The sequence below is a fragment of the Nerophis ophidion genome, linkage group LG01 (assembly GCF_033978795.1).
Source record: "Nerophis ophidion isolate RoL-2023_Sa linkage group LG01, RoL_Noph_v1.0, whole genome shotgun sequence".
Taxonomy (NCBI): Eukaryota; Metazoa; Chordata; class Actinopteri; order Syngnathiformes; family Syngnathidae; genus Nerophis; species Nerophis ophidion.
In genome coordinates this window covers 92,904,466-92,928,974 of record NC_084611.1, presented here as the reverse complement: position 1 = coordinate 92,928,974, position 24,509 = coordinate 92,904,466, and the positions used below count along the sequence as shown (strand labels likewise).

General features: G+C 42.0%; 1 protein-coding gene across 2 annotated transcripts in view; it reads left to right on the top strand.

The window, feature by feature from the left end:
* Positions 1–24,509, top strand: part of doc2d (double C2-like domains, delta) — a 181,382-nt gene that overhangs the window by 142,894 nt on the left and 13,979 nt on the right. For both annotated transcript variants that reach the window (XM_061916627.1, XM_061916626.1), the window contains 5 exons: positions 8,785–8,911; positions 13,026–13,082; positions 15,040–15,164; positions 21,753–21,834; positions 21,963–22,059. In XM_061916627.1, the coding sequence (XP_061772611.1) occupies positions 8,785–8,911; positions 13,026–13,082; positions 15,040–15,164; positions 21,753–21,834; positions 21,963–22,059 (488 nt within the window). The remainder of the gene's footprint in view (positions 1–8,784; positions 8,912–13,025; positions 13,083–15,039; positions 15,165–21,752; positions 21,835–21,962; positions 22,060–24,509) is intronic.

The following is a 24,509-nucleotide window of genomic DNA, read 5'->3' as shown; positions in this document are numbered from 1 at the left end:
AACGTTGAGACAAGTCTCACAGTGGACAACGTTGAGACAAGTCTCACAGTGGACAACGTTGAGACAAGTCTCACAGTGGACAACGTTGAGACAAGTCTCACAGTGGACAACGTTGAGACAAGTCTCACAGTGGACAACGTTGAGACAAGTGTCACTGTGGACAACGTTGAGACAAGTGTCACAGTGGACAACGTTGAGACAAGTCTCACTGTGGACAACGTTGTGACAAGTCTCACTGTAGAAAACGTTGAGACAAGTCTCACAGTGGACAACGTTGAGACAAGTCTCACACTGGACAACGTTGAGACAAGTCTCACACTGGACAACGTTGAGACAAGTCTCACTGTGGACAACGTTGAGACAAGTCTCACTGTGGACAACGTTGAGACAAGTCTCACAGTGGACAACGTTGAGACAAGTCTCACTGTGGACAAGGCAGACACAAGTCTCACTGTGGACAACGTTGAGACAAGTCTCACAGTGGACAACGTTGAGACAAGTCTCACAGTGGACAACGTTGAGACAAGTCTCACAGTGGACAACGTTGAGACAAGTCTCACTGTGGACAACGTTGAGACAAGTCTCACAGTGGACAACGTTGAGACAAGTCTCACTGTGGACAACGTTGAGACAAGTCTCACTGTGGACAACGTTGAGACAAGTCTCACAGTGGACAACGCTGAGACAAGTCTCACTGTGGACAACGTTGAGACAAGTCTCACTGTGGACAACGTTGAGACAAGTCTCACTGTGGACAACGTTGAGACAAGTCTCACAGTGGACAACGTTGAGACAAGTCTCACTGTGGACAACGTTGAGACAAGTCTCACTGTGGACAACGTTGAGACAAGTCTCACTGTGGACAACGTTGAGACAAGTCTCACTGTGGACAACGTTGAGACAAGTCTCACAGTGGACAACGTTGAGACAAGTCTCACTGTGGACAACGTTGAGACAAGTCTCACTGTGGACAACGTTGAGACAAGTCTCACTGTGGACAACGTTGAGACATGTCTCACAGTGGACAACGTTGAGACAAGTCTCACAGTGGACAACGTTGAGACAAGTCTCACAGTGGACAACGTTGAGACAAGTCTCACTGTGGACAACGTTGAGACAAGTCTCACAGTGGACAACGTTGAGACAAGTCTCACTGTGGACAACGTTGAGACAAGTCTCACTGTGGACAACGTTGAGACAAGTCTCACTGTGGACAACGTTGAGACAAGTCTCACTGTGGACAAGGCAGAGACAAGTCTCACAGTGGACAACGTTGAGACAAGTCTCACTGTGGACAACGTTGAGACAAGTCTCATAGTGGACAACGTTGAGACAAGTCTCACAGTGGACAACGTTGAGACAAGTCTCACTGTGGACAACGTTGAGACAAGTCTCACTGTGGACAACGTTGAGACAAGTCTCACAGTGGACAACGTTGAGACAAGTCTCACTGTGGACAACGTTGAGACAAGTCTCACTGTGGACAACGTTGAGACAAGTCTCACTGTGGACAACGTTGAGACAAGTCTCACTGTGGACAACGTTGAGACAAGTCTCACAGTGGACAACGTTGAGACAAGTCTCACTGTGGACAACGTTGAGACAAGTCTCACTGTGGACAACGTTGAGACAAGTCTCACTGTGGACAACGTTGAGACAAGTCTCACTGTGGACAACGTTGAGACAAGTCTCACAGTGGACAACGTTGAGACAAGTCTCACTGTGGACAACGTTGAGACAAGTCTCACTGTGGACAACGTTGAGACAAGTCTCACTGTGGACAACGTTGAGACAAGTCTCACTGTGGACAACGTTGAGACAAGTCTCACTGTGGACAACGTTGAGACATGTCTCACAGTGGACAACGTTGAGACAAGTCTCACAGTGGACAACGTTGAGACAAGTCTCACTGTGGACAACGTTGAGACAAGTCTCACTGTGGACAACGTTGAGACAAGTCTCACAGTGGACAACGTTGAGACAAGTCTCACTGTGGACAACGTTGAGACAAGTCTCACTGTGGACAACGTTGAGACAAGTCTCACTGTGGACAACGTTGAGACAAGTCTCACTGTGGACAAGGCAGAGACAAGTCTCACAGTGGACAACGTTGAGACAAGTCTCACTGTGGACAACGTTGAGACAAGTCTCATAGTGGACAACGTTGAGACAAGTCTCACAGTGGACAACGTTGAGACAAGTCTCACTGTGGACAACGTTGAGACAAGTCTCACTGTGGACAACGTTGAGACAAGTCTCACAGTGGACAACGTTGAGACAAGTCTCACTGTGGACAACGTTGAGACAAGTCTCACTGTGGACAACGTTGAGACAAGTCTCACTGTGGACAACGTTGAGACAAGTCTCACAGTGGACAACGTTGAGACAAGTCTCACTGTGGACAACGTTGAGACAAGTCTCACTGTGGACAACGTTGAGACAAGTCTCACTGTGGACAACGTTGAGACAAGTCTCACTGTGGACAACGTTGAGACAAGTCTCACAGTGGACAACGTTGAGACAAGTCTCACTGTGGACAACGTTGAGACAAGTCTCACTGTGGACAACGTTGAGACAAGTCTCACTGTGGACAACGTTGAGACAAGTCTCACAGTGGACAACGTTGAGACAAGTCTCACTGTGGACAACGTTGAGACATGTCTCACAGTGGACAACGTTGAGACAAGTCTCACAGTGGACAACGTTGAGACAAGTCTCACAGTGGACAACGTTGAGACAAGTCTCACTGTGGACAACGTTGAGACAAGTCTCACTGTGGACAACGTTGAGACAAGTCTCACTGTGGACAACGTTGAGACAAGTCTCACAGTGGACAACGTTGAGACAAGTCTCACAGTGGACAACGTTGAGACAAGTCTCACAGTGGACAACGTTGAGACAAGTCTCACTGTGGACAACGTTGAGACAAGTCTCACAGTGGACAACGTTGAGACAAGTCTCACTGTGGACAACGTTGAGACAAGTCTCACTGTGGACAACGTTGAGACAAGTCTTACTGTGGACAACGTTGAGACAAGTCTCACAGTGGACAACGTTGAGACAAGTCTCACTGTGGACAACGTTGAGACAAGTCTCACAGTGGACAACGTTGAGACAAGTCTCACAGTGGACAACGTTGAGACAAGTCTCACAGTGGACAACGTTGAGACAAGTCTCACTGTGGACAACGTTGAGACAAGTCTCACTGTGGACAACGTTGAGACAAGTCTCACTGTGGACAACGTTGAGACAAGTCTCACTGTGGACAACGTTGAGACAAGTCTCACTGTGGACAACGTTGAGACAAGTCTCACTGTGGACAACGTTGAGACAAGTCTCACTGTGGACAACGTTGAGACAAGTCTCACTGTGGACAACGTTGAGACAAGTCTCACTGTGGACAACGTTGAGACAAGTCTCACTGTGGACAACGTTGAGACAAGTCTCACTGTGGACAACGTTGAGACAAGTCTCACTGTGGACAACGTTGAGACAAGTCTCACTGTGGACAACGTTGAGACAAGTCTCACTGTGGACAAGGCAGAGACTGTCAGCAACATTAAAGAATCTGGGCAGTGCAGCTGTGACGGAGTTAACTTGTTATTTTGGACATCCCTCATATAAAGTGTACATACGGTGTTGTACATTATGAATACAGTACAATATACTACACACATTCTCAGGGGTGTTGAGAAGTTGTGTGGTGGTCCAGAGGGAAGACCTTAGAACAGACTGCTCTAGTCTTGTCCCTGGACCAGTACAAGTCCCCCAGGTTGATGACACTTTGTTCCTGGACCAGTACAAGTCCCCCAGGTTGATGACACTTTGTCCCTGGACCAGTACAAGTCCCCCAGGTTGATGACACTTTGTCCCTAGACCAGTACAAGTGCCCCAGGTTGATGACACTTTGTCCCTGGACCAGTACAAGTCCCCCAGGTTGATGACACTTTGTCCCTGGACCAGTACAAGTCCCCCAGGTTGATGACACTTTGTCCCTAGACCAGTACAAGTGCCCCAGGTTGATGACACTTTGTCCCTGGACCAGTACAAGTCCCCCAGGTTGATGACACTTTGTCCCTGGACCAGTACAAGTCCCCCAGGTTGATGACACTTTGTCCCTGGACCAGTACAAGTCCCCCAGGTTGATGACACTTTGTCCCTGGACCAGTACAAGTCCCCCAGGTTGATGACACTTTGTCCCTGGACCAGTACAAGTCCCCCAGGTTGATGACACTTTGTCCCTGGACCAGTACAAGTCCCCCAGGTTGATGACACTTTGTCCCTGGACCAGTACAAGTCCCCCAAGTTGATGACACTTTGTCCCTGGACCAGTACAAGTCCCCCAGGTTGATGACACTTTGTCCCTGGACCAGTACAAGTCCCCCAGGTTGATGACACTTTGTCCCTGGACCAGTACAAGTCCCCCAGGTTGATGACACTTTGTCCCTGGACCAGTACAAGTCCCCCAGGTTGATGACACTTTGTCCCTGGACCAGTACAAGTCCCCCAGGTTGATGACACTTTGTCCCTGGACCAGTACAAGTCCCCCAGGTTGATGACACTTTGTCCCTGGACCAGTACAAGTCCCCCAGGTTGATGACACTTTGTCCCTGGACCAGTACAAGTCCCCCAGGTTGATGACACTTTGTCCCTGGACCAGTACAAGTCCCCCAGGTTGATGACACTTTGTCCCTGGACCAGTACAAGTCCCCCAGGTTGATGACACTTTGTCCCTGGACCAGTACAAGTCCCCCAGGTTGATGACACTTTGTCCCTGGCAGTCTCTGTAGCGCCCGCCCGACCATCAAGTGGGAAACCCCATCATCTTTTGCTTAGCTCCTCATGTCATATTTCCAGAAGACTGTGGCGTAAAAATCAATAGAGTTCCTACATCTTGGACTCAGAAAGCTCCTCTGGGCCAATATGTCCGCCGTGGTCTTTTGTGTCGGGGGACGCCACACACGCACTAGCATGCTGGTGCACATATCCTCACACATCATTACATTAGCTCCCGGCCTCGCAGGACATTAGACTAAATTGGATTTATATTATTTACGATTGTTAGTGAGTCCTGTTGGGCTCCCAGACCTTGGTGGCTAGTGCAGAAGAGCTATTTGCTGTTCCCAGGCTCCTTCTTTCTCTCCGCCGTTTGTAATTGGATGTAGTTTTCTTTTAATTCCACATGGGACTCATTCTCATGAACACTTCTGTCCGTAATACTCCCTCCGCCAATGCTGACTTCTTCCCTCTTGAAGGACCAGCGCGTCATGAAGGCCGACTCATTGCAGGAGACACACTATTCTCCATCTTTGGGGTATTTTAATCGGTCCATGTTGACACGGTCAGACAAAAATGCTACAAGCATGTTTCATTTGGTGAAATGTGGCTACTGTATTTTTATTCTTATTCAAAATCTTTATGGAAGACTAAGAAACATATTTTACTTTCTTAAGCATTTTAACTCATAAATTTAGGTTAGCAAAATTCTGCTAACAATTAAACCAACAAGAGTTGCTCTATCCCGCCTATAAAGCGCGCCAAAAGAGCTACAACATTTTATATACACGCCATATGTATATATGTAGTATCTAGTAACATTCATAATAACATGTAATATATACATGATGTAAGTATATATGTAGTATCTAGTAACATTCATAATAACATGTAATATATACATGATGTAAGTATATATGTCATGTAGTAACATTCATAATAACATGTAATATATACATGATGTAAGTATATATGTAGTATCTAGTAACATTCATAATAACATGTAATATATACATGATGTAAGTATATATGTAGTATCTAGTAACATTCATAATAACATGTAATATATACATGATGTAATTATATATGTCATGTAGTAACATTCATAATAACATGTAATATATACATGATGTAAGTATATATGTAGTATCTAGTAACATTCATAATAACATGTAATATATACATGATGTAAGTATATATGTAGTATCTAGTAACATTCATAATAACATGTAATATATACATGATGTAAGTATATATGTCATGTAGTTACATTCATAATAACATGTAATATATACATGATGTAAGTATATATGTAGTATCTAGTAACATTCATAATAACATGTAATATATACATGATGTAAGTATATATGTCATGTAGTAACATTCATAATAACATGTAATATATACATGATGCAAGTATATATGTCATGTAGTAACATTCATAATAACATGTAATATTTATGTATTTTGCTCATTTTACGCACACGGCGGCGTATTAATTTCACAAACACATCACAACGTTCGCGTTCCTTCAACAACACTACACTGTACTATACTACACTATACAATACTTTAGGACAAATGATGATCCAGAACCATATATACTTTTGAAGCTGAAAATAAGGAGGATGATCTACAAGTTTTCGAAGCTGAGTTATAAGGAGAGCCAGTTAGTAGCAGTATTGCTAAGAATGACAAACTATGAACATAATAAAACAATCACTTACTGTACCATGTCTTCTCTCACTGGGATGCCGATTGATGGGATGTTTATCTTCCTGTTTCGATGAAGATTTAATCATAATCCACCTGGAGGTAAATAAAAACAAAAAACTCATCAAAGGTGGGTGCAAATGACCATTTTTGTTCATTTTTTTCTTGCCTTTTCCGGGTGTAAGTTGGATGCCAAAGTGTACCAACGTGCGGGTTTATATCCACAACTTTCTACTATCCAGGTGACAAGCATGATTTATCATCAAGAATTAACTTTCACCAAGTCAGAGGCCATGCAGCAGCTCAATATGTCAACATAGCAGCATAAAGCTAGTTAGCTCTGTGATCACAACACCACTAAAGTACTCTGGCTGCATTAGCGCTTATAATAACAATATTGACAAGACCTGGTTAATATTCAGGTCACATTATGTAAATGGAGTATTGTTTTTTTCATGTATTTTAGAGGGCTTTATGGGCTGAATAGTTTACTCGCATTAGCTGCATTGTTAACCATTTTGTACTTGCCTTATTTTACGACTTTTAAAGACCTACTGAAAGCCACTACTAGCGACCACGCAGTCTGATAGTTTATATATCAATGATGAAATATTAACATTGCAACACATGACAATACGCCCGCTTTAGTTTACTAAATTGCAATTTAAAGTTTCGCGCCGAAAAATCCTGCTGAAACGTCGCGGTATGATGACACGTGCGCATTGAAGAGGACATTTTGTTCCAGCATCGTTCCCAGCTATTAAGTCGTCTGTTTTCATCGCAAAATTCCACAGTATTCTGGACATCTTTGTTGCTGAATCTTTTGCAATTTGTTCAGTGAATAATGGAGACATCAAAGAAGAAGGATGTAGGTGGGGAAGCCTTGAATTGCGGCTGGCTTCAGCAACACAAACACAGCCGGTGTTTCATTGTTTATATTCCCGAAAATATATGTTGTATATTATTTATTATTATTATTGTTTATTGTGAGCAAACTGTGGTGCTGAATTTCACCCGAGGGATCAATAAAGTACTTTCTATTCTATTCTATTCTATGGAACAGAGCGGTCAAGCTAACACGGTTCCCTACCACATGTCAACCGGCAGGTTTCCGTGAGAAAATGGTGGTAATAAGTCGACTATTACCTTAGACATGAGCGGAGAGCTTGCGTTGTTCTTCCTGCGCCCGGCAAAGAGGCAGTGTGGTGCGGCAGCTTCGGACTCTCTTGCCTCCTCCCACCGGCCGCCCCCGACCGTTGGATGCTTCCACCGTGCAGGAGGGAAAAAAAATAAACAGTCTCAGCCCGGCCGTCTTTGCCTCGTCGAGAAACCTGGCTTCTCTCAGAGACACTGGCGGTCACCACACCCGTGGCCACACCCCTCCGGCTTTTTTTTCCCCTGCTGTGCCATATTCCGTTGACCAAAGTGCCAGGTTTACGCCACTTTCTTGTCGCACACTTTGGTTATTGGATTGGACCACACACACAAAGTACAGTGTATTATGCAGCCATCATTTCGAAAGATGGTGTTTCGAAGAGGGTCCCTTGCGAAGGGCAGAGAAGGGCATCGCCACCACCCGTCGACTGGTGCTGAAGAAAGGTGCGGGCCGACCTTCAGGTTGTACATGTACGACTATATAATCTCACTAAAACACTAGTAACACAATAAGCAGATAAGTTTTTTTCCAGAATTATTCTAGTAAATGTGTCTAATAACATCTGAATTGCTCCCACTGCCCTCGTCTTTTTTTCTTCTTCTAGTCCTTCACTCTCACTTTCCTCATCCACGAATCTTTCATCCTCGCTCAAATTAATGGGGAAATTGTCGCTTTCTCGGTCCGAATCGCTCTCGCTGCTGGTGGCCATGATTGTAAACAATGTTCAGATGTGAGGAGCTCCACAACCCGTGACCTCACGCGCACATCTTCTGCTACTTCCGGTACAGGCAAGGCTTTTTTATTAGCCACCAAAAGTTGCAAACTTTATCGTGGATGTTCTCTACTAAATCCTTTCAGCAAAAATATGGCAAAATGGCAAAATGATGAAGTATGACACATAGAATGGACCTGCTATCCCCGTTTGAATAAGAACATCTCATTTGTGCATTTAATGCATTAAAAAAAAAAATAATACTAATTTTCTTAGATATGGAATGTGACTAATATTCAACATTCCAAAGGAAGTCCTTTAAGTACCAAACCGCTGCACCGCAAACCTTTTTCCCCCCAATCAATGTGCCCCAAAAGAATCATGCGGTACATATTGACCTTTTATTCATTCCGCGTGTGTGTTGCAGGCTGTGTGTGTGTGACATGGACCGACTCGGCCGCAATGAATTCATCGGCGAGGTGAGAGTGGCCCTGAAGAAGCTGCGAGAAGGAGACAACAAACGCTACAATATGGGTCTGGAGAGAATTGCACCGGTACGTACCTTAAGGCGTCTATACACTGTGTTTATTTACCTGAGTTGCACTGGAAGCTCACCTGTTGTGTACACCACCTCTATGGACTATGTCAGGGGTCGGGAACCTTTTTGGCTGAGAGAGCCATGAAAGCAAAATATTTTGAATGTATTTGCGTGAGAGCCAGATACTTTTTTTTTAACACTGAATACGACTAAATGCATACATTTTTAATCAATAACTTATTGTAAGAGTACAATAAGTCTCTTTATTATTTTTAATTACATTTTTATTCTGAAGCTAACAAATAATAAATAAAATACTTCTTACCAATAATGCGACTTCTTTAACAAGTGCGGTAGAATATGGATGGATTGATTAAAATGCATGAGAATGTTTTATATTTTGAACGTTATTTTTAAGAGTGATTCCCAGCAAAATTACCAATTACTTATCGTGTTAAGCAATGTCAGCTAAGATTGGTCTGAGAGCCAGATGCCGTCATCAAAAGAGCCACATCTGGCTCTAGAGCCATAGGTTCCCTACCCCTGGACTTTGTAGACCAGTAGTTTTCAACCTTTTTTCAGTCAAGGCACATTTTTTCTGTAGAAAAAAATGCAGAGGCACACCACCAGCAGAAGTCATTAAAAAATGAAACTCAGTTGACAGTAAAAAGTCGTTGTCACAATTGTTGGATATGACTTGAAAGCATCAATCAATCAATCAATCAATGTTTACTTATATAGCCCTAAATCACTAGTGTCTCAAAGGGCTGCACAAACCACCACGACATCCTCGGTAGGCCCATATAAGGGCAAGGAAAACTCACACCCAGTGGGACATTGGTGACAATTATGACCCAGTGGGACGTCGGTGACAATGATGACTCTGAGAACCTTAGAGAGGAGGAAAGCAATGGATGTCGAGCGGATCTAACAGGATACTGTGAAAGTTCAATCCACAATGGATACAACACAGTCGCGAGAGTCCAGTCCAAAGAGGATCCAAGACACAGCAGCGAGAGTCCCGTTCACAGCGGAGCCAGCAGGAAACCATCCCAAGCGTAGGCGGACCAGCAGCGCAGAGATGTCCCCAGCCGATACACAGGCAAGCAGTACATGGCCACCGGATCGGACCGGACCCCCTCCACACGGGAGAGTGGGACATAGAAGAAAAAGAAAAGAAACGGCAGATCAACTGGTCTAAAAAGGAGGTCTATTTAAAGGCTAGAGTATACAAATGAGTTTTAAGGTGAGACTTAAATGCTTCTACTGAGGTGGCATCGCGAACTGTTACCGGGAGGGTATTCCAGAGTACTGGAGCCCGAACGGAAAATGCTCTATAGCCCGCAGACTTTTTTTGGGCTTTGGGAATCACTAATAAGCCGGAGTCCTTTGAACGCAGATTTCTTGCCGGGACATATGGTACAATACAATCGTCAAGATAAGATGGAGCTAGACCGTGTAGTATTTTATACGTAAGTAGTAAAACCTTAAAGTCACATCTTAAGTGCACAGGAAGCCAGTGCAGGTGAGCCAGTACAGGCGTAATGTGATCAAACTTTCTTGTTCTTGTCAAAAGTCTAGCAGCCGCATTTTGTACCAACTGTAATCTTTTAATGCTAGACATGGGGAGACCCGAAAATAATACGTTACAGTAGTCGAGGCGAGACGTATAAGCAAGCATGCATGACTATAGCTCTTGTCTCAAAGTAGGTGTACTGTCACCACCTGTCACATCACACCCTGACTTATTTGCACTTTTTTGCTCTTTTCCTGTGTAGTCTTTTACTTCTTGTCCTGCGCTCCTATTTTGGTGGCTTTTTCTCTTTCTTTGGTATTTTCCTGTAGCAGTTTCATGTCTTCCTTTGAGCAATATTTCCCGCATCTACTTTGTTTTAGCAATCAAGGATATTTCACTTGTTTTTATCCTTCTTTGTGGGGACATTGTTGATGGTCATGTCATGTTCGGATGTACTTTGTCTTTGCTTCACAGTAAGTCTTTGCTATCGTCCAGCATTCTGTTTTTGTTTACATTGTAGCCAGTTGAGTTTTAATTTTGTTCTGCATAGCCTTCTCTAACTTTCATTGCCTTTTCTTAGGGGCACTCACCTTTTGTTTATTTTTGGTTTAAGCATTAGACATTGTTTTACCTGCACACTGCCTCCCGCTGTTTCCGACATCTACAAAGCAATTAGCTACCTGCTGCCACCTACTGATATGGAAGAGTATTACAGGGTTACTCTGTCCAGCTCTAGACAGCACCGACACTCAACAACAACACAACATTTGCAGACTAGAATTACTGCTTTGCAAAAAAATATGTTTAACCCAAATAGGTGAAATTACAAACCCCATTTTCATATGAGTTGGGAAATTATGTTAGATGTAAATATAAACAGAATACAATGATTTGCAAATCCTTTTCAAGCCATATTCAGTTGAATATGCTACAAAGAATACATATTTGATGTTCAAACTGATAAACATGTTTTTAATGCAAATAATCATTAACTTTAGAATTTGATGCCAGCAACACGTGACAAAGAAGTTGGGAAAGGTGGCAATAAATACTGATAAAGTTGAGCAATGCTCATCAAACACTTATTTGGAACATCCCACAGGTGTGCAGGCTAATTGGGAACAGGTGGGTGCCATGATTGGCTATAAAAAGAGCTTTCACAAGAAAGGATGGGGCGAGGTACACCCCTTTGTCCACAACTGCGTGAGCAAATAGTCAAACAGTTTAAGAACAACCTTTCTCAAAGTGACATTGCAAGAAATTTAGGGATTTCAACATCTACGCTCCATAATATCATCAAAAGGTTCAGAGAATCTGGAGAAATCACTCCACGTAAGCGGCATGGCCGGAAACCAACATTGAATGACCGTGACCTTCCATCCCTCCGACGGCACTGTATCAAAAACCCACATCACTCTCAAAAGGATATCACCACTTCAGAAAACCACTGTCACTAAATACAGTTGGTCGCTACATCTGTAAGTGCAAGTTAAAGCTATACTATGCAAAGCGAAAGCCATTTATCAACAACATCCAGAAACGCTGCCGGCTTCTCTGGGCCCGAGATCATCTAAGATGGACTGATGCAAAGTGGAAAAGTGTTCTGTGGTCTGACGAGTCCACATGTCAAATTGTTTTTGGAAATATTCCACATCGTGTCATCCGGACCGAAGGGGAAGCGAACCATCCAGACTGTTATCAACGCAAAGTGTAAAAGCCAGCATGTGTGATGGTATGGGGGTGCATTAGTGCCCAAGGCATGGGTAACTTACACATCTGTGAAGGCACCATTAATGCTGAAAGGTACATACAGCTTTTGGAACAACATATGCCGTCTTTTTCATGGACGCCCCTGCTTATTTCAGCAAGACAATGCCAAGCCACATTCAGCACGTGTTACAACATCGTGGCTTTGTAAAAAAAGAGTGCGGATACTTTCCTGCAGCCCAGACCTGTCTCCCATCAAAAATGTGTGGCGCATTATGAAGCGTAAAATAGGACAGCGGAGACCCCGGACTGTTGAAGGACTGAAGCTCTACATAAAACAAGAATGGGAAAGAATTCCACTTTCAAAGCTTCAACAATTAGTTTCCTCAGTTCCCAAACGTTTATTGAGTGTTTTTAAAAAGAAAAGGTGATGTAACACAGTGGTGAACATGCCCTTTCCCAACTACTTTGGCACGTGTTGCAGCCATGAAATTCTAAGTTAATTATTATTTGCAAAAAAAAAAAAATAAAGTTTATGAGTTTGAACATGAAATATGTTGTCTTTGTAGCATATTCAACTGAATATGGCTTGAAAAGGATTTGCAAATCATTGTATTCTGTTTATATTTACATCTAACACAATTTCCCAACTCATATGGAAACGGGGTTTGTAGATCATCCCCCACGACACACCAGACTGTATCTCACGCGGCACAGTGGTTGAAAAACACCGCTGTAGACTATACTAAGTGTTGCTATGTGGAAGAAGGAGCTGCAGTTCAGTTCGATGTTCACGCCTGAGTGTCCATGACGGCGAGGCACAGGTGGGATTTCCATGGTGGAGGTGTTGAGTCAATGTGATGTTTCATGCTCATGGTCATCACTGCTTTGGTTTGTGTTGTTCCAGAATAAAGAGTCCAACAATCAAGCGGTGGAGCAGGGAGCTCCGACTGCAGAGGAGGAGGTAGTCGCCTTATCTCTCTTGTCATTTCATGCCCGCATAAAGAAAGATGCATGGCAGGGACTTCATGGGCCGCTTATAGCACAAACTAGTACGTATTAGTCCTGTGTGCTTGTTATCTAATCCCTTCTCATGCTTCTACAGACAAGGGCTAATAGCTTTTAGCCTCCAGGGGCAGCGTTGCAGTGTCGTGTTGCAGCCTTTTAACTACACACTTTCATACACTTGCTGCTCATTTTCACTGCACTTTTTCTGTTACTTTAGTCAATAGTCTTGCTACCAAAATGTATGTTAGTTTTCGTCCTATTGTAGTCATCTGAATTCATTTAGTCTCAAGCTAGTCGAGTAAAATTACAGTATGTTATGTCGACTAAAATATAAAGGATAACGCATCTTGGAAGTGTTGCGTTGTGACCAGATGTTCCTCCAAGGGAATTTAAGTTGCTGGTCAATCCCAAGTTCTTTTGATGGCACATTAGCTGAGTTCAAAGGATCACCCTGAACAGAATAGGTGTTTTGCAATTTATTCCAAAGCTTTGGAGAGACCAACCTAAAAACAACACATTCAAATCGCGCCGCCAAGTTGATCTGAAAGAATTACGGAAGCGCCGTGTTCTTCAATATGTCATCGCCCCCACCCTCCCGAGCAAATACACATGTCTATTGTTCTCCTCAGCTGGAGACAGGATGAGATAAGGAAAAAAAGTATCTCTCCTCCTCACATTCCTAAAGCCAATGTTAACTTGTAGAGTACCATGGACATGAGATGGAGAAAAAATACAGTACAAATGGAAACCACTAGTTATTTCAAATATGACTATAGAAAGAAATAACTCCTAAATATGGATATATGTGTATATCTATCTCCGTCAGAAGTTGTTTTGAAACCACTTTTATTAACGGTGATTGCACAACATATCAAAAACTACATTCACAAGACTTGCTCTCCATAAATATGTCAATAAGTACATTCCACACACTGTTATTTTAATTGAAATTAAGCACTTTTTCAAATGTTGAATAAAATCTGACAAAAATGGTCATATGAAGACAACAACTAATTTTATTCTATATCGGGAACAGAAACAAATGTGTGTGTGTATATATATATATATATATATATATATATATATATATATATATATATATTTGGGGACGGCGTGGCATTGTTGGTAATGTGGCCGTGCCAGCAACCTGAGGGTTCCTGGTTCGATCCCCAGCTTCTGCCAACCTAGTCACGTCCGTTGTGTCCTTGAGCGAGACACTTCACCCTTGCTCCTGATGGGAGCTTTCATCAGTTTGTGAATGTGTGTGTGAATGTGTAAATGTGGAAGTAGTGTCAAAGCGCTTTGAGTACCTTGAAGTTAGAAAAGCGCTATACAAGTACAACCCATTTACCATTTTTACCATTTATATATGTTTGTTTGCGTATAAATATATATGTGTGTGTGTGTGTGTGTGTGTGTGTATATATATATATATATATATATATATATAACTATATATACATATATATGTATATATATGCATATGTATAAATAGTATTATATATATATATGCATATACTGTATATATTAATATATATATATATATATATATATATATATATATATATATATATATATATATATATATAATGTGTGTGTGTGTATGTATATGTATGTTTGTATAAAAAATTTAAAAATTATGATTGGATTTTATCTCTGTTAACATTTTTGTCTCGTTTTTATTCCTTGACCAGATTTTCAGTGAATGTCATCATTGTCTTTGTCAACATGCATTGTTTTTTATTCGTTATTGTCCCATTTTACACAAAAGTTTACACAAAAGTAGGTTGTTGACGATAACTAAGGCCAACATTTTTAGTCCACACAATTAACCCTGCATGGAGCAACATGTCATCTTCTACACAGCATTGTGTCCCAGCTGTGTGTCTGAAGGATGTGTTTTCTGTCGGCAGCGTGGCCGAATCCTGGTGTCGCTGTGCTACAACACGGAGAAGGGCTGCCTGCTGGTTGGCATCATACGCTGCGCCCATCTGGCCGCCATGGACTCTAACGGCTACTCTGACCCCTTTGTCAAAATGTGAGTCCTCTTTTATGAACAAACCTCCCGTGAGCCCGACTTTACACTTCAAATACAGCACTTTGCAGATCTACACACTTGGTTTTGCCTGGCTGAGAGAGAAATAAACAGTCCTACATCTTAAATACATCACTCAAAGTAGCTTTTTAGCAAGTAGGCAAACCATTATGTGGGTTTTATGAGTTTATTCATGAGCTAAATAGATATTGTTTAGCACAGTGGTCATATTAAGGGTTTGTCATATGTACAGAAAAAGTGTATTTATTTCCATATTTCAATTCAAAAGATTAAACTTCCATAGATTATACAAACCCCGTTTCCATAAGAGTTGGGAAATTGTGTTAGATGTAAATATAAACAGAATACAATGATTTGCAAATCATTTTCAAGCCATATTCAGTTGAATATGCTACAAAGACAACATATTTGATGTTCAAACTCATAATTATTATTTTTTTTTTTTCAAATAATAATTAACTTAGAATTTCATGGCTGCAACATGTGCCAAAGTAGTTGGGAAAGGGCATGTTCACCACTGTGTTACATCACCTTTTCTTTTAACAACACTCCAAAAACGTTTGGGAACTGAGGAAACTAATTGTTGAAGCTTTGAAAGTGGAATTCTTTCCCATTCTTGTTTTATGTAGAGCTTCAGTCCTTCAACAGTCCGGGGTCTCCGCTGTCCTATTTTACACTTCATAATGCGCCACACATTTTCCATGGGAGACAGGTCTGGACTGCAGGCGGGCCAGGAAAGTACCAGCACTCTTTTTTTTTTTATAGAAGCCACGCTGTTGTAACACGTGCTGAATGTGGCTTGGCATTGTCTTGCTGAAATAAGCAGGGGCGTCCATGAAAAAAATGGCGCTTAGATGGCAGCATATGTATGTACCTTTCAGCATTAATGGTGCCTTCACAGATGTGTAAGTTACCCATGCCTTGGGCACTAATGCACCCCCATACCATCACACATGCTGGCTTTTACACTTTGCGTCGATAACAGTCTGGATGGTTCGCTTCCCCTTTGGTCCGAATGACACGATGTGGAATATTTCCAAAAACAATTTGAATGTGGACTTGTCAGACCACAGAACACTTTTCCACTTTGCATCAGTCCATCTTAGATGATTTCGAGCCCAGAGAAGATGGCGGTGTTTCTGGATGTTGTTGATAAATGGCTTTCGCTTCGCATAGTAGAGCTTTAACTTCCACTTACAGATGTAGCGACCAACTGTATTTAGTGACAGTGGTTTTCTGAAGTGTTCCTGAGCCCACGTGGTGATATCCTTTAGAGATTGATGTGGGTTTTTGGTACAGTACCATCTGAGGGATTGAACGTCATTGTCATTCAATATTGGTTTCCGGCCATGCCGCTTACGTGAAGTGATTTCTCCAGATTCTGTGAACCTTTTGATGATATTATGGAGCGTAGATGTTGAAATCCCTAAATTTCTTGCAATGTCACTTTGAGAAAGGTTGTTCTTAAACTGTTTGACTATTTGCTCACGCAGTTGTGGACAAAGGGGTGTACCTCGCCCCATCCTTTCTTGTGAAAGACTGAGCATTTTTTGGGAAGCTGTTTTTATAGCCAATCATGGCACCCACCTGTTCCCAATTAGCCTGCACACCTGTGGGATGTTCCAAATAAGTGTTTGATGAGCACTCCTCAACTTTATCAATATTTATTGCCACCTTTCCCAACTTCTTTGTCACGTGTTGCTGGCATCAAATTCTAAAGTTAATGATTATTTCCAAAAAAAAAAAAATGTTTATGAGTTGGAACATGAAATATGTTGTCTTTGTAGCATATTCAACTGAAAATGGCTTAAAAAGGATTTGCAAATCATTGTATTCTGTTTATATTTACATCTAACACCATTTCCCAACTCATATGGAAACGGAGTTTTAAGTTGTTTATTTGTACATCATTTGGGCCTCCAGCTCACAAAACCCACAAAAATAGAATTTCAAAAAATGATAATACTGTGAAGAAATCAGCCCAAAGTTGACAGGACATGAATGTTTGAGGGACGTCTGTACTTCGCCACTGAATATTTAACAGAAAAAAAAGGTAAAGGAATAATCCGTCCTATGAGCCAGCTTTCTCTGTCCTGTGTCCCTCACATTGTGTTTCCAGAATAGTCCGATTGATGCTTTCCTACGTTGCATTCAGCCGTGGTTTTGCAAAGCTGGAAATTGGAACACCCCCCTGTCCCCCTGTCCCCCTGTCCCCCTCCCCCTTCCCCCTCCCCCTCCCATCCCAGCTACACAGGAAACCGTGCAAAATGGGATTTTGTTGAGCTCAGAATGAAACAATCCTCCCACCCGGGAAAAAAAAAAAGTCTAGCCTTCTTCTAAAGACTTTATTTTTCCTGTGCACAAAGTTTGTCAGTTGAGTTGCAAACTTTAGAGAAGATGCTTCTTTCCTGCCTCTCATTGGATGAATATGCATGGCTGAAGGAAGTTGTCTTTCATTTGGTTTTTCCCCGCTGACACAAGCAGATGTTGTGCAGCACCTTGCATCTTTTACTGCGGCCCCAGACTCTTGTCATGCATCAGCTGTCAGTCACTGGCTGGGCAGGAAGGTGGCGCCGCACCTGGGAAGCGTGTGGACCCTCCATCCTGGCCGTGATGGAGACCTTCTGCTCTTTTCTCTGTCTGGAATACTTCTGCCTCACAATAATGGCGTCGACTTCCCTGTTCTATTCAGCAAGATTTGCAGTGCAATCTGACCGAGAGATAAAAAGGAGGCGAGATTAATAAGTCTTGTTCCAGTAAAGGCTTTGGTGCTCGTACAATTCATGTGAGGATGTTCAAACAGACCGTTTAGTCTCAAACAAATGACCACATTTTTCTGTGCAAGTTCATCAGATTTTACTGCATTTTGCAAATAGACCAAACTAGTGGTAGAAAGTGTGTGCCTGGCATTTTCCATTGTGATCCCTTCTTTTGGGCCACCATTAAAATCCCCGTGACCATTGTTGCGTTTGGACCAGATGTTCCTCCCAGGGAATTTAAGTTACTGGTCAACCAAGCTCTTTTGATGACACATAAACTGAGTTTAAATGATCACCCTGAATACAATAGGTATTTTGCAATTTATTCCAAAGCTTTGGGGAGACCAACCTAAAAACAACACATTCAAATCGCGTCGCCAAGTTGATATGAAACCATTACGAAAACGTGTTCTTCAATGTGTCCCTCGCCCCCACCCTCCAGAGCGAATACACATGTTCGTTGTTCTCCTTAGCTGGAGACAGGATGAGATAAGGAAAAGGAGTATCTCTTCTCCTCACATTCCTAAAGCCAAGGTTAACTTGCATTCTACCATGGACATGAGATTAAAAAATAGAAAGAGTACAAAAGGAAAACGCTACTTATTTCAAATATGACTATAGAAATAAAATAACTCTTAAATATGGATATATGTAGATATCTGTCTCCGTCACCAGCCTGAGGATAAAGCATTTCTTTTTGTGTCAAAATGAGTATTTTAATCATCTCTTGTCTAAAAGCAGAATTTGAATCTAAGACTTTGTGTGTCTGGCTTTGTCTTCATTGCATCCGCCCTAAGATTAGACATTCTCTATCAGCCCTCTACAATCTGAGAACCCATTAGGGATATCTCACCTTCTCTGTGATTAGCACAGAGACTGTTGGGATGTTGGTTGATCACTAATTGATGTTGTATTTGTAGAAAAGTAAAAACAAGGGTAGATTAATAAGTCTCATTCCAGAAAAGGCTTTGATGCTGGAACAGTTCATTGGAGGATATTCACAAATTATTCAATTTTTCTGTGGAATTTCATCAGATTTTACAGATTTTTGCAAATAGACAAAACTTGTGGTAGAAAGTGCGTGCCTGGCATTTTTTAAAGGTGATCCCTTCTTTTGGGCCTCCATTAAAATCCCTGTGACCAACTTGAGGATAAAGCATTTCTTTTTGTGGCAAAATGAATATTTTAGTCATCTTTTGTCTAAAAACCAGCATTCAAGTCTAAGACTTTGTGTGTCTGGCTTTGTTTTCACTGCATCTGTCCTAAGATTAGACATTCACTATCAGCCCTCTACAATCTTAGAGCCCATTAGGGATATCTCACCTTCCCTGTGGATAGGACAAAGACTGTTGGGATGTTGGTTGATCACTAATTGATGCTGTATTTGTAGAAAAGTAAAAAGGAGGGCAGATTACTCACAATCATTCCAGAATAGGCTTTGATGCTGGTAAAGTTCACTGGAGAATATTCACAAATTATTATTTTTTTCTGTGGAAGTTCATCAGATTTTACTGCTTTTTGCAAATAGACAAAACTAGTGTTAGAAAGTCTGTGCCTGGCATTTTCCAAAGGTGATCTCGTCTTTTGGACAACTAAAGGGCCACAATTAAAAATCCCCTTGACAAACCTGAGAATAAAGCTTTTTTTTGTGGCAAAATGAATATGTTAGTCATCTCTTGTCTAAAACCAGAATTCAAGTCCAAGAGTTTGTGTGTCTGGCTTTGTCTTCGCTGCATCGGTCTGTTTTTTAGTCCTAAGATTAAAGCCCATTAGGGATATCTCACCTTTTTTGTGAATAGGACAGAGACTGTTGGTTGATCACTAATTGATGTTGTATTCGTATTTTGGTCCAAAGGTTACTGTCAGGTTCAAACACTGATGACATCTATTAAACAAGACAAGAAGCAAGGAATTAAACAGAGAAAGAATTCAATTTAGCTCATATTGAAGAAACGTCTGGGCTGTAGTCTTTGTGCCGTCTTCTTGGGGCGGCATAGCTCGGTTGGTAGAGCGGCCGTGCCAGCAACTTGAGGGTTGCAGGTTCAATTCCCGCTTCCCCCATCCTAGTCACTGCCGTTGTGTCCTTGGGCAAGACACTTTACCCACCTGCTCCCAATGCCACCCACACTGGTTTAAATGTAACTTAGATATTGGGTTTCACTATGTAAAGTGCTTTGAGTCACTAGAGAAAAGCGCTATATAAATATAATTCACTTCACTTCCACCACGTTCTGATGAAAGGTTGCATGCCTTCTCTTTTATTTGGACTTTCCCTGATTACATGGCAACAGCTGTTTCTAAAGGAAGGGGGGTCATAAACAGCCGTCGCCTTTGGTTGCAAAACAGTTCAAAGAAAAGGTGCCTGGAGGGGGGGGTCAGGTCCTGCTTCCTCCTCGCTTTGTAGATCTCGGGTCAAGACAAAATCTTCCTGTGGATTACAATGGATCAGAGAAACCGACACCTTCAGGTCGCTACCCATTCTACACAGTGGAGTTTTGCAAGCCAGCGTTTGTCTGCTCGCCGGGAACTTATTGAAACACAACGTTTTGTGATAACTTCGATCCAATTATTCTGACAGTTAGCCTCCAAGTGGGTTTATTTTATGATTGATGTTGTTAATTGCCTCATCAATCAGATAGTGTGTATTCGCCCGTCGTCTTCCCTCTCCCCCTCCCAGGAGACGGGACATTTCACCCAAACCCCTCTCTCCTCTCTCATTACCAAAACCTACAAAGTTCTGGAATAGTTCTTTGTTTCACTCTCTCTTGAATCTTCTTCCTCTCCTTCCAGTGTCAAACATTTTCTACCGCAATCCGATGTTATTTTGTGTGGTCAAGTTGCGGCTTTAAAAAAATATCTCTGTTTTCCTCTGGACATTTATTTATTTGTTGAGCAGGAAAAAACACCAGGGTAGTTTGAAAACCTGAGCCCATGTGGTGATATCCTTTACACCAGGATGCGGCTTTTTGATGCAGTATCTCCTGAGGGATCGAAGATGCGTAATATCATGGCTTGTGTGCAGTGATTTCTCCAGATTCTCTGAACCTTTTGATGATATAACGGAGCGTAGATGTTGAAATCCCTAAATTCCTTGCAATAGCTGCTTGAGAAATGTTCCTAAAACAATTTGCTCAGGCATTTGTTGACAAAGTGGCGACCCTCGCCCCGTCCTTGTTTGTGAATGAGTGAGCATTTCACGGAAGCTGCTTTTATACCCAATCATGGCACCCACCTGTTCCAAATAAGTGTTTGATGAGCATTCCTCAACTTTCTCACTCTTTTTTGCCACTTGTGCCAGCTTTTTTTAAACCTGTTGCAGGCATCAAATTCCAAATGAGCTAATATTTGGATAAAATAGCAAAGTTTGTCAGTGTGAAGATGAAATATCTTGTCTTTGCAGTCTATTCAATTGAATATAAGTTGAAAAGGATTTGTTGTATTCTCGTTTTATTTAGCATTTACACAAACTGACAACTTCACTGCTTTTGGGGTTTGTAGAAAAAAACAATCATAATATGACTTCAAAATTGCAGAAATGTCTATCAGGCTTATTTGCCTAATTGATATTAAATTGAAAGAGCACCTATAGGCTGTTTGGCTAAGTGCTTGTTTCCTCGCCGAGTGTTTTCAGTCTGCAATCGGGCGAGGTGTGGAAATATAGCAGAGTTTGATCTGAAGTGAATGGATAGTATTGAGGGAATTTGCTCGTTGCCTGTATAAGTAGCGACTTCGGTTGCTATCCCAGGTAGTCTGAGCTTGTTAATACGTCCTCGTGTTGAATTAATGACACGGTTTCTTTTCTCCTCGTTAGCATCCTGCAGCCTGACATGGGGAAGAAGTCCAAATACAAGACGACGGTGAAGAAAAAGACTCTCAACCCCGAGTTTAACGAGGTAACACCTGGCAACATGTTCCATTAACCCTAATAAAGATGCAGGCATAAACAACGGCTGCAGACAAATGATGTCGGAGGTTTCGAGGCTCCATCTTCACACCTGGAAACGTGTTTGCGTCTCCGCAGGAGTTTTCCTACGAGGTGACGCTGGACCAGCTGGCCAAGAAAACCCTGGAGATCTCAGTGTGGGACTACGACCTGGGAATGAGTAACGACTTCATAGGTACGCTGTGGATAAATGATGGAAAAGAGCGGGGATTGTAGAAAAACAGTAAAAAAAGAAAAAAAAGCAGGCCGAGCGTGGGTGGAGGGAGGAGGGGAAACAAGAGTTAATTAAGAGTTATTTAAGATGCATGAGAAGACCGCAGAGGAAAGATTGAACATAAAAAGGAAATGAGAGGCTTAAGAAATGAAATGTTTTCCTGCTGCGTGTCGTTGATGGTTTGGTCTTGCAGGCCACCAGACAACTTCCACCTCACCTGCTGTCTACATCACCAGCTCAAGGCCCGGGGCCCGCCACATCCTTTTATGTGGCCCCCAGGGACCTGAAAACATTTGCCTCAGTAAAGTACCGTATTTTCCGGACTATAAGGCGCACTTAAGATCCTTTTTTTTTCTCTTACAAACCCCGTTTCCATATGAGTTGGGAAATGGTGTTAGATGTAAATATAAACGGAATACAATGATTTGCAAATCCTTTTCAAGCCATATTCAGTTGAATATGCTACAAAGACAACATATTTGATGTTCAAACTCATAAACTTTTTTTTTTTTTGCAAATAATAATTAATTTACAATTTCATGGCTGCAACACGTGACAAAGTAGTTGGGAAAGGGCATGTTCACCACTGTGTTACATCAGCTTTTCTTTTAATAACACTCAATAAACGTTTGGGAACTGAGGAAACTAATTGTTGAAGCTTTGAAAGTGGAATTCTTTCCCATTCTTGTTTTATGTAGAGCTTCAGTCCTTCAACAGTCCGGGGTCTCCGCTGTCCTATTTTACGCTTCATAATGCGCCACACATTTTCCATGGGAGACAGGTCTGGACTGCAGGCGGGCCAGGAAAGTACCTGCAATCTTTTTTTATGAAGCCACGCTGTTGTAACACGGGCTAAATGTGGCTTGGCATTGTCTTGCTGAAATAAGCAGGGGCGTCCATGAAAAAGACGGTGCCTGGATGGCAGCCTATGTTGTTCCAAAAGCTGTATGTACCTTTCAGCATTAATGGTGCCTTCACAGATGTGTAAGTTACCCATGCCTTGGGCACTAATGCACCCCCATACCATCACACATGCTGGCTTTAACACTTTGCGTCGATAACAGTCTGGATGGTTCAATTCCCCTCTGGTCCGGATGAAACTATGTCGAATATTTCCAAAACAAATTTGAAATGTGGACTCGTCAGACCACAGAACACTTTTCCACTTTGCATCAGTCCATCTTAGATGATATCAGGCCCAGAGAAGCGGGTGGTGTTTCTGGATGTTGTTGATAAATGGCTTTCGCTTTGCATAGTAGAGCTTTAACTTGCACTTACAGATGTAGCAACCAACTGTATTTAGTGACAGTGGTTTTCTGAAGTGTTCCTGAGCCCATGTGGTGATATCCTTTAGAGATAGATGTCGGTTTTTGATACAGTGTCGAAGGTCACGGTCATTCAATGTTGGTTTCCGGCCATGCCGCTTACGTGGAGTGATTTCTCCAGATTCTCTGAACCTTTTGATGATATTATGGAGCGTAGATGTTGAAATCCCTAAATTTCTTGCAATGTCACTTTGAGAAAGGTTGTTCTTAAACTGTTTGACTATTTGCTCACGCAGTTGTGGACAAAGGGGTGTACCTCGCCCCATCCTTTCTTGTGAAAGACTGAGCATTTTTTGGGAAGCTGTTTTTATATCCAATCACGGCACCCACCTGTTCCCAATTAGCCTGCACACCTGTGGGATGTTCCAAATAAGTGTTTGATGAGCATTCCTCAACTTTATCAGTATTTATTGCCACCTTTCCCAACTTCTTTGTCACGTGTTGCTGGCATCAAATTCTAAAGTTAATGATTATTTGCACAAAAAAAGTTTATGAGTTTGACCATGAAATATGTTGTCTTTGTAGCATATTCAACTGAATATGGCTTGAAAATGATTTGCAAATCATTGTATTCTGTTTATATTTACATCTAACACCATTTCCCAACTCATATGGAAACAGGGTTTGTAAAACTGGACAGTGCGTCATATAACCCTGGTGTGCCTAATGTACAGAATCATTCTAGTTTCTTTACTGACCTTGAAGCTATTTTATTTGGTACATGGTGAAATGATAAGTGTGACCATACTTGCCAACCTTCCCGATTTTTCCCCGGGGGACTCCCCAATTTCAGTGTCCCTCCCGGAAATCTCCCAGGGCAACCATGCTCCCCAATTTCTCCCGGACAACAATATTGGGGGCGTGGCTTAAAGGACCTGAGAAGGAGACTATTATACATGTCTTCCTTATTCATAGCTTTATCTATAACCCATAAAGTAGGCAGGCACAGAGCTATTTCTCAGCATCTGGATTCCCATCATGCATTGCTTCAAAACTACGGCAAGTAGTAATGTCCAAAAATATTAACAGAGACGAAGCAGAAGAACGAAGAAGAGACAGTCATTGCGACAACGAGTAAGACAAAGA